The following is a 14,180-nucleotide window of genomic DNA, read 5'->3' as shown; positions in this document are numbered from 1 at the left end:
AAGGACAGTTGCATAGCTTTGATTTGTACTTTCTTTGGATTCAGATGCCCGAGGGGTGATCTAATTGCCATCTTTAAAATATTATCGGTATTCAATGGGTAAGGATTTGTTCCGGTGGAAGAATACAGACTAAAGGGGCATTATCTTAAAAGTACAACAAAGCCATTGAGAAACTAAATCAGAAAGGACTTGCACACAAAACATAAAATATATTTGAAACTCTTCAGAAAACCAGGATTGATAGATATTTGTTTGGGAATGGTATCAAGAGCTAACTAACTAAATGGTGGAACAGGCTCATGGGTTGTATGCCCTAATCTGGTTACTCTTTTTGATTATATATAACTAGGATTCTGTTCATGTTAGTAGCAAACAATGTTTACTTCTTTAAGATGTAGAAGAGTTCTGGAATCAGTTTTACCAATTTTCATGAAAAGTCTTGTTAAATGATATTCTCTTTCCAGCTCAGAAACATGGCTAGCAAGAGATTGTTTGTTCCAAAGCAAATTAGTTGAATTTTGAAAGTATCTCGTCTAAACAGAAAGGTCTTATGTTTTGTAGTAAAATGAAAATATTTTAAATACTAAAAGGGATCCAAATATACCAATTGAGAAATATATAAAAAGAAATAGCAATGCATAAGTGACCTAATGTCAAAGAATATGAATGACTAATTAGGTTAGATTAGATCCCTACAGTGTGGAAACAGGCACTTCGTCCCAACAAGTCCACACCGACCCTCCGAACAGTAACCCACCCAGACCCATTTCCCTCCGACTAATGCGCCTAGCACTTTGGGCAATTTAGCATAGCCAATTCACCTAACCTGTACATCTTTGGACTGTAGGAGGAAACTGGAGCACCCGGAGAAAACGCACGCAGAGACGGGGAGAATGTGCAAACTCCACACAGACAGTCGCCCGAGGCTGGAATTGAACCTGGGACCCTGGTGCTGTGAGGCAACAGTGCAAACCACTGAGCCCCATGCCGCCCATTATTCCAGTGATCAGAATTTCACCAAAGGGGTTTAAAATGTACAAGCCCAAAGTTCTAAATATTATTTTAAACAAGGAAGATATTTAAATATCTATAGTATAAATACCTGTGACCACGAATGTCAGACTGATCACAGACTCCACCCAGTGCTATCCTGTAAAACTCTCTGCCGAGGGTCTTTGCGATTGATCTTCCCACACTGGTCTTGCCCACACCAGGAGGTCCCACAAAACAGAGGATGGGTCCTTTCAGGTTGTTTTTAAGTTGTCTAACTGCAAGGTACTCCAACACCCTTTGTTTGAGCTTTTGCATCGCATAATGGTCACTGTCAAGTAAATGTCTTGCAGCACGAAGATCCAAGCGATCTGTAAACCAATCAAAACCAACCAAATCATTTATTGTCAATAGACATAGAATATGTTACAATGCAATTTACCATAGTAAATTATATTCCAATTTATTTTCATTACAAGAACTATGCCCCTGAAAAAAACTATCACAGGATATAGGATTTTCAAGTACTTACACCAATGATGAGTTCACCATAGTGCATCATACAGGCACCATTATACATAATGAGGCAACCAACAGAGAACTTCATGATCTAGCTCAAACAGAACTCACCATGAAACTCCATGAAAAACCGACATTTAGCCAAATTTCTAGTAAAATTCAGTCCATTGTTTCAGGTGCATTTTGGCAGCAACGTAACAGTAATAATATTATCCCTTCTCCTTTTCTCCAATACCTGGCAAAGCTAAAATGGCTTCTTCACCTGATGTCATCAGTTAATTATTCCAGCCTATTTGTGATGTAAAGTGATTTTGAAGCCAGTTGACACTAAAACTAAATGCGTGATAATGCTAGAATCTGAAAAAACCCAAATATTATTGATGTAGTGCAAATAAACAGTTCTGTGTATTCTTAGGGTTGTGGCGTAGGTACGTGCTGCTTTTAATATTTACCACTTATTATTTTTCAGATACATATCTATAATTAAAGTCACTTGGTTCTCAAGGTGGTCCTGCTGCAGTATCCACTGCAACATTCATAATTCTAAAGAAAATTTAGTGAAGGAGTCCAAACCAACATTAAATTTGGTAAACAAACATAACTACAGTAACAACTGTGTGCAAGGCAGCAATGTTGAAAAAGGACAGATCCAGATCAAAGGGCCCAAAGAAACAGACTACACTGAAACATCAGAAACATTACCATATTTCACAAGAATACATCTATAATATTTTGTATATTTTGTGTAATCTGGCAAATACATTATGAACTATTTTATTCTAAAGCCAATAAAATGCAGATATAGTAAATGAAGCAATGAGAATTATTGAGAAATCGTCACCCATAAACACTGTAACACAAAGCAACAATTAACAGCAGCGTTACAGTCCATTACACAAATATAGATTTCCACCACAAATAATTTCATGCCATCTTCCAGATTATCCATGAACAATTAAACAACTGTAGCCACTTAAATAATTACATTCCAGCAAATATGAATGCAATTGCATCAACCGATTACAAATTACATAATCTATATGAATGTCAAAACTTTTTCCAGAATACTCCAACTGTGAGACTCAACATTTTTCCTCCATGTATTTATAGCAAATCCCCAAGATGCTTGAATCGTACTAATTTTTATGACAGGCTTAATGTAAGTTTATCCTTATCAATTCAGAATAACTTGAATTGTTTACTTGAGAAGCAAACATCTGTTATCATAAAAGTTTAATCAGTCATACAAAAGGCAAAGGATATAAGAAGGTGCAAACAGCCAAGATGTCGAAAAGCATGGGAAAAAAATTAAAATGAGAAAAGACAAAATGTGGAAGGTTGGCTGAAAACATAAAATGTCAAATAAAACATGGAATGTTGAAAACATAATGTAGAAAATACTAACATGCTTTTATCTGTGCTCTGATGATGTATCTTAAGTGCCATTTCACATGATTACAAATAGGGAGAGTGGATTGAGAGGTGGCATAAGGGATCTTTCAGGGAATTGGGGCCATACTAATTCACAATCTTCACATCACACCTACTCAAGAAAAGCATAATCACTTCCGGGTAACACATGAAACTTATAATTAGGAACAAGTAATGAAATATAATAAAATTGAAGCAAAAATGAAGGAGAAATAACAAGCCTGAACTAATTTTCAATCTATCAGATGAAACATAACCTCAAGGAGTTACTTTCCAGCCTTCTAAAATGAGGTTTTGGAAATCAAATATAAATATTATTGATCTGAAGCACAGAAGATAGCAATCTTAATTAGTAATTAAGGTGGAGATAATCTGAAAAATGGATAGAAATGAAGAAAATAAAATCCTGTTCTTTCTTGAAAATGATGATAATGTATTCCTTTCTTCCTACAGAGAATACTATTTTGGATTTTCCTCTAAGGATAATACCACAGATGTAGTGTGGTAGGATTCAGGCCCACCAGCTGTCCAGCAATGAGCCCAGTTTTAATACTGCCATGAGCTCCTGGCACTAACAACACATCTGAGTTGAAGTTTGACATTTAGGAATGGGAAGTAGCAGCTGCTGTAAAATTTAAACATCCGCAGCAGCTTAGAAGCCCAGATCATTGATATTTCTCTTTGAAATAAATTTGATCATTTTTGTGAATGCCGTGGCAATCTGCCTCAGCTGTACACAGCCCCATCTTTTCACACACTAAACTTTGTTTTGCATAAAGTAAGACAGAGTGAAAAAGTATGATGCTGGAAAAGTACAGGTCAGGTAGCATCCGAGGAGCAGGAGAGTTGATGTTTCAGGCATAAGTCCTTCAACAGGAATGTGGAGGGGGAGGGGGCTGAGTGTAAATAGGGGATTAGATTAGATTACATACAGTGTGGAAACAGGCCCTTCAGACCTGCCAAAGCGCACCCACCCAGACCCATTCCCCTACATTTACCCCTGCACCTAACACTATGGGCAATTTAGCATGGCCAATTCACCTAACCTGCACATTTTTGGACTGTGGGAGGAAACCCACACAGACATGGGGAGAATGTGCAAACTCCACACAGTCAGTCGCCTGAGGTGGGAATCGAACCCGGGTCTCTGGCGCTGTAAGGCAGCAGTGCTAACCACTGTGCCACTGTGCTGCCCATATGAGAGTGAGAAGGCGAAAGGTGGGATGTGATAGGTTGGTCAGGAAGGTAGAGATGATAGTTCGGAAGGAAGATGGACAGGTAAGACAGGTCAAGAGTGCGGTACCGATTTGGAGGTTTGAACCGGGGATGAGGTAGGGGGGGGTGGGGGGATTTGAAAACTGGTGAATTCGATGTTGATGTTGTTTGGTTGGAGGCTCCTGAGGCAAAAGATGAGGTGTTCTTTGTCCAGTTAGCGGGTGGGTTTGGTTTGACAGTGGATGAGGCCCAGGACTTGCATGTCCCGGGTGTGAGGGGGAGTTTTTTGACCAAAAGAAGAAAAAAACTTTGTCCACACCCCCATCGCAGTTCCAGTGGCTTATACTTTTAAAGGAATTTTTGCAGGGCTTCAAACAGATGACCACCACCAAGGAATGCACAACCCCCTAGGTTCGTTCCTCTTCAAGGACCTCTTTGAGCATGTAGATGGAGTTTAATTTAGATAAATGTGAGGTGCTGCATTTTGGAAAGTTAAATCAGGGCAGGTATACACTTAATAGCAAGGTCCTGGGGAGAGTTGCTGAACAAAGAGACCTTGGCGTGCTGGTTCATTGTTCCTTGAAAGTGGAGTCCCAGGTAGCCAGGATATTGAATGTGGCATTTGGTATGCTTGCCTTTATTGGTCAGTGCATTGAGTATGTTGGGAGGTCATGTTGCAGCTGTATAGGACATTGGTTCGGCTACTTTTCGAATACTGCAATTCTTGTCCTCCTGCTATAGGAAGTATACTGTGAAACTTGAAAAGATTCAGAAAAGATTTACAAGATTTCTGCCAGGCTTGGAGGGCTTGAACTAGAGGGAGAGGCTGAATAGACAACATTACCAACAACAAAAACAACACATCATTTATTCATTTGCTATTTTTAGGGCCAAACTATTTTCCCTGGAGTGTCAGAGGCTGAGGGTTGACCTTATAGAGGTTTATAAAATCATGAGGGGCATGGATAGGGTGAATAGCCAATGTCCTTTCCCTAGGATGGGGAGTCTTAAACTAGAGGGCATAGGTTTAAGGTGAGAGGGGAAAAATTTAAAAGGGCAACCTTTTCGCGGAGAGGGTAGAGCATATGTGCCAGAGGAAGTGGTGGAGGCTGGTATAATTACAACATTTAATGGGTATATGAATAGTAAGGGTTTAAAGGAAAATGGGCCAAATGCTGGCAAATGGGACTAGATTAATTTAGAATATCTGGTCGGCATGGACCCACCTTGTACAAATCTATGACTCTATGAATCACGATTCCCAAATCCTTGTGGTCCAGCCAATTACACTGCAGAGTCCTGAGCCGAAGTGATTGAAAATGGAAAATAAATTATCACAGCCAGATGGAATGATTGCAAGAAATGGACAGATGTTAAAGTGAAAATAAAATATTAAGGGATCTCCATCCCATCATATGCCAAGCCTCTTATCACCTCTGGGAGTACACAAAGTACTTTTCTTAGATAAACTTCCTCAGATAAACTATAAATTAATTAATAAGTCTGACTTTACATGCAGTTATAAATAAATTGCCAGCTTGATTTGAAGTCCAGTCAACCATAAATTGGAACACAATCTAAATGGACAATTTCAGTGCAGTTGTGAGGACTGTTATACAGAGGGAAGTGCCATCTTTTGGATGAGAGCTTTGATCCTGTTTTCCAGTGCAAGTTTACGTTTTAGAAATCTAAATAAAACTATAAAGTCCATCTGGTTTCCAGATCAACATTATTTTTTACTCAAACAACATTACCAAGAACAAAAACAACACATCATTTATTCATTTGCTATTTTTAGGGCCAAACTATTAGTTAATTGGGACTCCACTGTCAGGGTCAAATGGGGACCAGAACCTTGCTCTGTGAAGAGTGCAGTCACCTGGCAATGACTTTCTTCAAAACAGAACTTGTATTCCATACGTACAACAGGTGGCATCTCAAATATAAAGCCCTCCAACACAAAAATATTACAGACCTGCTTTTTCAGAAAAGAAAAAATGCTTTGAGATGCAAGTACTGGGACTTAAAGCAATATTTAGCATTGCATAAACATATATAATAATTTCTAGGTTGTATCTGCTGATGTCAGCACATACATGTTGTGTATGACATCATAATTTTTCATGATGGCCTAGTAGATCTGGAATTGTGTGCATGTGTTTCTGAATTTGCATGCATACACAGTTGTCTACAATTGCTGACTTCAGCAGACACTGCAATATTCATTACAATATACAGAGGAACCTTGATTATCCAAATTTCGGATTATCCGGCAAGATCACAAGGTCCCAATGCTTGGCTAAACTGTGTTATCCGGCATTCGATTATCTGAACATTCGATTATCCGAACAAAATACTCTGCGCCCGTGTCATTCAGATAATTGAGGTTCCTCTGTATACTGTCCCCTCCTTACAAAGGAGATCATTTGAGCTCCATGACCATTTATTAATCCATTTTTCTTTTCTTCTGGATCACAGAATTGTTTCTGACCTGTTGTGCTTTTATTCCAAGGCAGTTCCACCATTAGTTCCAGATAATTCCTGGTCAAAGCAAACTCTGGCATTGATGGAGGCATCTTCTTTAACCTGCAAATGGCAAACCTCATTTTTAAAAAATGAAAAGAACAAGGATGTGGAGTTTTAGAGTCACTTTTCTGACTGCAGAAATGATTCACGCCAACAAAAAACAGCCAGAAAACATTTCCAAATAACAAAACATTTAATATTCCTGGGGAGGAATTTAGAACAGCAATGGACAATGATCACAAAAACAAAATCATTAATTTAAAACAAAACATAGAAAGACATGTGAGAGCACCACAATGGAATCTGAAAACAGACCGTTAATTAATTTGTACCACTGGTAGTGCTGATATCTGCCAAAGTCCTCCAAATCGGAATATTGTTTTGAAACATGTGTGAGTATCATTACTTAGTTTTACAAACAGAACATCACCACCAAGATGCTCAAAACATTTAACCTTGACAGTATATGCTACTCTGTCACACATTTTGGAACTGTTCTGGTAACAGCAAAAAAATTCAATAGAATAATCTAAATTATTGTGTACCTTTCCTAGAATATAAAAAAAAATCAAATGTAATAAGTTCCTATCAGAAAGTTAACTTTTAAAAAAAAACTGCACCAAGCCAGTGCTATGTATTTGTAGCTACACTTGGAAGAACAAAAAGGTTTCTGCTATTTGTTAACCATCACCACGCACCTTTTGACCTCCTTCATACAAACTTTCATTGCCTGCTCCGGTATATTTGAATTTTTAATCTTCTTTTCCAACATGACAATATCATCACTATCTTCATCATCATCCTCCTCTTCAACTGCATCCAAATGCAATGGTCTTCCAGGAATTTGATTGTTTCTCCGAATAGATCGGATGGCCACAATCTAGTAATTGTATAATACTTCTAATAAGTGTAACATAATCTCTAACATTTGGTTTAACAACTTAGAAGTAAACAGTGTCTTTAATGTGGGATAACCAGCTCAAGGAACATCACAATTGTGTAAGTTATATTTAGAACTTAAAAACATTTGTAACTTTGTGCAATTTGAACTTGTAACACCTCCGGCCACTACATTAGCAATTCTTTTGGCAACGTAACAAAGGCAAATTGATTTTCAAATGTTTACTCCAAAGTGTACATACTTGGAATATATACAGGTAAACACCTTCAATCAAATTAGTTACAGTTCTTGGTAAGGCACAAACAGAGATCATTACTACAGTTTGATACATAATTGTTACTGGGATAAAGAATGCAGTTCCTCTGAATAAAGACAGAAGAATTCCTGTTTTCACCAAAATATTCCCAAATATTACTGAAAATGTGCTTTTGAAATGTCATTATAAAAAAATACAAAAATCATTTTCAAAAAGCAAACAGCTTACTTTTATAAGAGACTTACTAAATGCACTTTACATTAAAACGTAATCAAGATAAAACTGACACAGGACCATAGAAGGAAATCTTTAGCTAGATGGCTAAAAGTTAGGTCAAATAGTATACAAGAGAAGGATCCTAGGAGAAACAGCTGATGGAAAATAGCAGAACAGGCCAGATACTAGAATACAGACACCATAATACAGACCACAGTCTCTGCAGAAATTATATGGTCAGCATAGTACACAAGATAATGGAAGACATTCTGTCTTTAATATTAGAAAAATGTGAGGGGGAATTTAAAGTCTGGCTCCATATTCACTCAAACTGGATTGAGGGTCTCCTTTTCAAACATTGTAAATACTTCCTATTTTTGATAATCTTAACTGCTTTTCCTATTTTTATCCATGTATAAAATTAAATAGGGAAGAAACCAGGATAACTCTGAAATGGATTCCTGGGCGTACTATTTTACTCTCAGAAACAGATATAGGAATAACAAAATCAATAGACCTACATGGGTCATAACAAGTAGCCTAAACTAAACAGGCAGCCCACAATAAAACTCAGCATGACACAGAATGGCTGTGTTTATTGCCAATGCCACCACTATAGATGGCACAGTGATTGTGTATTTTGTAAACGCAGCATTGCAGTCAAACTCCGAAGCATGTGCTCAATGAAATCAAATGATATTACAGTATGACAGAATTGACTAATCAGACTGTAGATTAATAAAACAAGTGGTTTTATTAAACTTGCAGCACCGAAATGTTAATGCATCCTTCAAGCAGACCCTCTGAAATGAGGTTGAAAACTGGTGAGCTAGAGATACACTCAGAAAGAACCCTCAGTACCTCACTTGTTGCGCCATTTACAGAGCGAAATGGTAAACCCTATAAACACCCTATCATGGGGGGAGTAGCCAGAAGGCTCTGTTTCAGTAGCCAACTGCCGATATTAACCGCCACCTGAACTCCCCCACCCCTCTCACCCACTCCAACCTCTCACCCTCGGAACGCGCAGCCCTCCACTCACTCCGTTGCAACCCCAACAAACAAAAAAAAAAGATTCCTGAAGAAGGGCTAATGCCCGAAACGTCGATTCTCCTGTTCCCTAGATGCTGCCTGACCTGCTGCGCTTTTCCAGCAACACATTTCCATCTCTGATCTCCAGCATCTGCAGACCTCACTTTCTCCTCTGTTTCAGTAGTGTGACTTCACTACTGCCACCTGCACGTGCACAGGTGGTCAATGGTCACCTATTGGCAATAGATACTCTGTGCAGAATACTGTATACAAACACTGGAGCAGTTTATTTTCAGTGTATTATAGTATGACATGCTTTATTTTAATGTAATGCTTAAGCATGCTGTAGGATTACCTCTCCACTTTTCTTTTAATGGGGAGGGATGCTCAAGGAATAGAGAGGAGCACTGAATGCTTAGAGTCCAGAGCAACAAGATTCTTGGTCAAGCCAAAGCCAACATGAATATAGCATTTACATTATCAATCAGTATATTATATCGCACTTTTGTTTAAGCAGAAATATAACTTGTGATGGTATATGGTCTCCAACAGCAATTGATTTTATTATTCACACCTGACGATAGAAGTGGATTACATATCTGAATATAATGTTATACAGTAAGCCATTCCTACCCTTTTCTCATCATTTGGCTTGGACTTCCGAGTTTTTTGAAGTAATTTTAGTCCTTCAATTTGCCGAACAAGCAACGGTATGGTTTTTTTAAACCTTTCTTCTAAACTAACAGCATCAAGTATCTGTGTATCAGAGACAGGATGAGAACAGAAAGAAAATTAGATATTATTGAAGAATTTTAGTAAGTTACATCCACAGATCTAAAACCACAATTTCCAGGAGCAATGCTCTAATAAAAATTCAAATTACAATGTATTTCATGTTGAGTTAACAAAAATATTAAACTTACTATTAAAGAAACTTTGAAGTTATTAATATTTAAATTTAATTTACAATTGGCAAAACTAGTCTTTCTGTCAATTGTGGCCATTGTGACAAAAAACAGATTTTGAACACAAGGACATAATAGATAGAAGCATCAGTAGAGCACAAAGTGCCTCACACCTGTCGAGCCATCAATACCATCATGGCTGATCTTTTGTCTCAATCCACTTTATTGTGGTTCCCTAAGAGATCAAAAAAAACCAAGATGAATATACTCAATGGCAGAGACCTCTGTGGCAAATCATTCTAAAAACTTACATTCATCTCCGTGAAGACAATTCTCGAGACTGCACAAAATGATCAATCCTGTATCCTACAGCTGTACTTGTGTTTTAGATCCTTCAGACAGGTAAAACAAATCTCTTAATTGTTATCCTGGCCAACCCCTTGAAATATATTTTCCATCAACTTGTTCAAAGATGTTATTTTACACCTCTAGAGGAGGTAGGACTTCAATCTAGGTCTCTGGCTAGGAGACAGGGACACTAGCAACACACAAGAACCCAAAGAAACCCCTGTATACTGCATTAAGATCATTTGGTGATTTTCATTTAAACTAAGTGGCTCAGTGGTTAGCACTGCTGCCTTACAACAGCAGACACCAGAGTTTAATTCCAGCCTCAAGTAACTGTCTGTGTGGTGTTTGCATGTTCTCCAGGTGTTGGTTTCCTTCCACAGTCCAAAGATGTGCAGGTTAAGTGGATAGGTCATGCTAAGTTGCCCATAGTGTCCAGGGATGTGTAGGCTAGTTGAGTTAGCCTTAATAAATGCAGAGTATCAGGGCAAGGGTGGTGGGGGCTTGGTCTGGGAGAGATGCTCTTTAGAGGGCCAATGCAGACTCGATAGACCAAATGGTCTCTTTTCACACTCTAGAGATTCTGTGATTAATAACATAAAGAGCAGAGTTTGGAGAGGAAAAATTGTGTTAGCATTTAAAATTATAATTGTTCCACAATGCAGAAGCACAGTTAAAATTTAGAGTTGAAATTTAGGAATTGTATAAGCAGTCATACCTGTAACTTCTCATTTGTACTTGTGCGGATAATTGACGCCAAGATATCAGGCAACGTTTCTTTAGGAAGGCTATCCAACAAATTTCTTAGTTTGGCAACTACTGGTACTGACATGTCCAACATCTCCACCAACTGCAAACATTTAAGGAATTATCTGTTACTACATAAATTTGCAATGAGAGAGATGGATCACATACTTTTTGATTCTGACAAGCTTTCTCAAGATCAAAGACTTATTCAGTAAATCAAAATCATTTTTCTGCCGTCTTTTTTGAAAACAACATTTGAGTTTTCAAAATTTTTCAAATATATTAGCACTAATGAAAATTGTAAACACAAAGAGAGAAAGGATGGATGATTTTCATGAAGCAGTAAGCCAGAACTACAGGTTTCCTGCGCTTATCTCAGAGTTTACTGACTTGACATCTTGTAGATATTTCAGGCTTATTCCCTGGCTGCCAGTCAGATTGATGGGCTTATCAATATCGGGCTGGAATGCAACACAGGATTGGTTGGGGGGGTTGCCAGGAATGGGAGGAAGTAAACAAGTCTGGCATTACAGAGGAATTTGAATTTACAGAGGAATTTGAATTTTGCTAAAATGCTGGGGGCAGAGAGAGAATGCTGGCCGGCCAATTACTGGTGGAGTTGAGGTGACTGTATGTTTCAGTTGCAGAGCGGTGTTTTTCTGACTGGAGGTCTGTGACGAGTGGTGTTCCACAAAGATCAGAACAGGGACCCCTTTGTTTGTAATATATCTATATAAATGACGTGAATGAAACTGTAGATGGTCTCATTAGTAAGTTGGAGGTGACATGAAAATTGACAGTTGTGGATAATGTGGAAGGTTATCAAAGCATACAGTAGGATGTAGATCAGTTGGGAGGTTGGGCTGAGAAATGGCAGATGGAGTTTAATCTGTGCAATCGTGAGTGATGCATTATTTTAAGTATACTGTATGGCCGGAGGAAAGTATACAGTAAATAGCAGGAACATTAATACACAAAGGGATCTTGGGGTCCCTGAAAGTTTCAACACAAATGGATAAGGTGGTAAAGGTATAGCATGCTTGTCTTCATTGGTTGACAAGTCATATTACAAATGTGTAAGACTTTTAAAAAAAATTACTTGTGGGAAATGGGTATCTCTGGCTCACCAGCATTTATTGCGAAACCTAGGTTTCCCTTGAGAAGGTGATAGTGTGCTACTTTCTTGAACTGCTGCAGTCCACATGATGTAGGTTGACCCACAATGTGCTTAGTGAGAAAAATCCAGGATTCTAAACCAACGACAGTGAAGAAATGGTGATATATTTCCAAGGAGAAAGTGAGGACTGCAGACACTGGCGATCAGAGTCAAAACGTGTGGTGCCAGACAGCTGGTCAGGCAGCAGCCGAGAAGCAGGATAATTGACGTTTCAGGCTTAAGCCCTTCACCAAGAATGTGGGGAGGCAGGGACTAAGAGATAAATAGGAGGAGGGGGGTGGGAAAGACAGGTAGATGCAGATGGGGGTGATGGTGATAGATCGGAGTGGAAGATGGAGCAGAAAGGTGGGAAGGAAGATGAACGAGTAGGACAGTTCAAGAAGATGGTGCCGAGTTGGAGGGTTGGATCTGAGATGAGGTGGGGGGAGCGGAGATGAGGAAACTGGTGAAATCGACATTGATGCTGTGTGGTTGGACCGTCGCAAGTCAGAAGATGAGGTATTCTTCCTCCAGGCGTTGGGTGGCTAGGATCTTGCAATGGAGGAGGCCGAGGACTTGCATGTCCTTGGCAGGGTGGGTGGGGCAGTTCATGTGGCCAATGCAAGGCGGTGGGGTTGCTTGGTGTGTCCGTTCCAGCGATATTCTCTGAAATGTTCTGCGAGTTGGTATCCTGTCTCCCCAATGTATAGGATACCACATCGAGAGCAATAGTCAGAGTAGATGAGGTGTTTAGATGTGCAAGAAAATCTCTGCCGGATGTGGAAAGATCCTGTGGGGCCTTGGATGGAGGTGAGGGGAAGGTGTGGACACAGGTTTTACACATTTTATGGCGGGAAGGGAAGATGCCAGGAGTGGAGGGTGGGTTGGTGAGGAGTGTAGACCTAATGAGGGTGTCACAGAGGGAATCGTCTCTGCGGAATGCTGATGGGGGTGAGAGGGAAATATCCTCTGGTGGTGGTGTCTGACTGTAAGTGGTGGAAATGGCAGAGGATGAGGCACTGTATTCAAGATTGGTGGGGTCGAAGGTGAGAACCAGATGGGTTCTATCCTTATTGGAGGGGTGGGATTCAAGAGCGGAGGTGTGAGAAGTGGAGGAACAGCGCTTGAGGGCATTGTTGACCACATGGGGGGAAATTGCAGACCTGGAAATATATTTTCTGAAATGTATCTTCTGATAGATTTCCAAGTCAAGATGGTGAGTGGCTTCGACGGGAACTTGCAGGTGGTGTCCTCATATATCTGTTGCCCTTGTCCTTTGTGACTGTGGATTTGGAAGGTACAGCCTCAAGATCTTTGGTGAATTTCTGCAGTACATTTGTAGACAGTACACGCTACTGCTGCTTACCGTCGGTGGTGTTTGTGGATCTGGTAAGAATCAAGTGGGTTCCTTTGTCCTTGTGTCGAACTTTGAATGTTTTTGAAGCTGCACTTGTCCAGTATTAACTATAAGCAGAGTTTGGACCAACGTAGATTGTTTTCACTTGGGTGTCAGAAACTGAGGGTCAACTTGACAGAAGTATATAAAATTATGAAACACATAGATAGAGTGAATGGTCAGAGTCTTCTTCCCAGGATGGGAATATCAAATACTTAGGGGCATAGTTTTAAGATGAGAAGGAAAATGAGATATGTGAGCAAAGCGTTTTTTACACAAAGGATGGTAGGTCACTAGAACACACTGCCAAGAGAGATGGTAGAAGCAGATACAGCCAGGTTCAAAAGGGTGTTTAAACAGATACATGAACAGGAGGAGAATACAGGGATATGGACCATGTGCAGGCAGATGGGATTAGTTTAGAAAGGCATCATGGTTAGCACAGGCATGGTGGACGTGTATAGATCATGGACGCAGTTCATCTCATGTTTTACCTCTAGGATTTAATATATTAAAAATACAAATTGTATTAAAATTGCAGG

At 39.4% G+C, this 14,180-nt stretch overlaps 1 protein-coding gene across 1 annotated transcript in view; it reads right to left on the bottom strand.

The window, feature by feature from the left end:
- lonp2 (lon peptidase 2, peroxisomal) overlaps positions 1-14,180 on the bottom strand; it is a 119,936-nt gene that overhangs the window by 83,747 nt on the left and 22,009 nt on the right. The window contains exons 3-7 of the mRNA XM_043706924.2: positions 11,058-11,189; positions 9,720-9,842; positions 7,380-7,561; positions 6,647-6,741; positions 1,103-1,361 (exon numbers count right to left, since the gene is read on the bottom strand). Of these exons, the coding sequence (XP_043562859.2) occupies positions 1,103-1,361; positions 6,647-6,741; positions 7,380-7,561; positions 9,720-9,842; positions 11,058-11,189 (791 nt within the window). The remainder of the gene's footprint in view (positions 1-1,102; positions 1,362-6,646; positions 6,742-7,379; positions 7,562-9,719; positions 9,843-11,057; positions 11,190-14,180) is intronic.

The sequence above is a fragment of the Chiloscyllium plagiosum genome, unplaced genomic scaffold (genome assembly GCF_037043375.1).
Source record: "Chiloscyllium plagiosum isolate Xiang-an unplaced genomic scaffold, Cpla_swu_hap1 HiC_scaffold_17, whole genome shotgun sequence".
NCBI classification, from domain to species: Eukaryota; Metazoa; Chordata; class Chondrichthyes; order Orectolobiformes; family Hemiscylliidae; genus Chiloscyllium; species Chiloscyllium plagiosum.
Note: the sequence above shows the minus strand (reverse complement) of the source record. Positions and strands in the feature narration are given on the sequence as shown.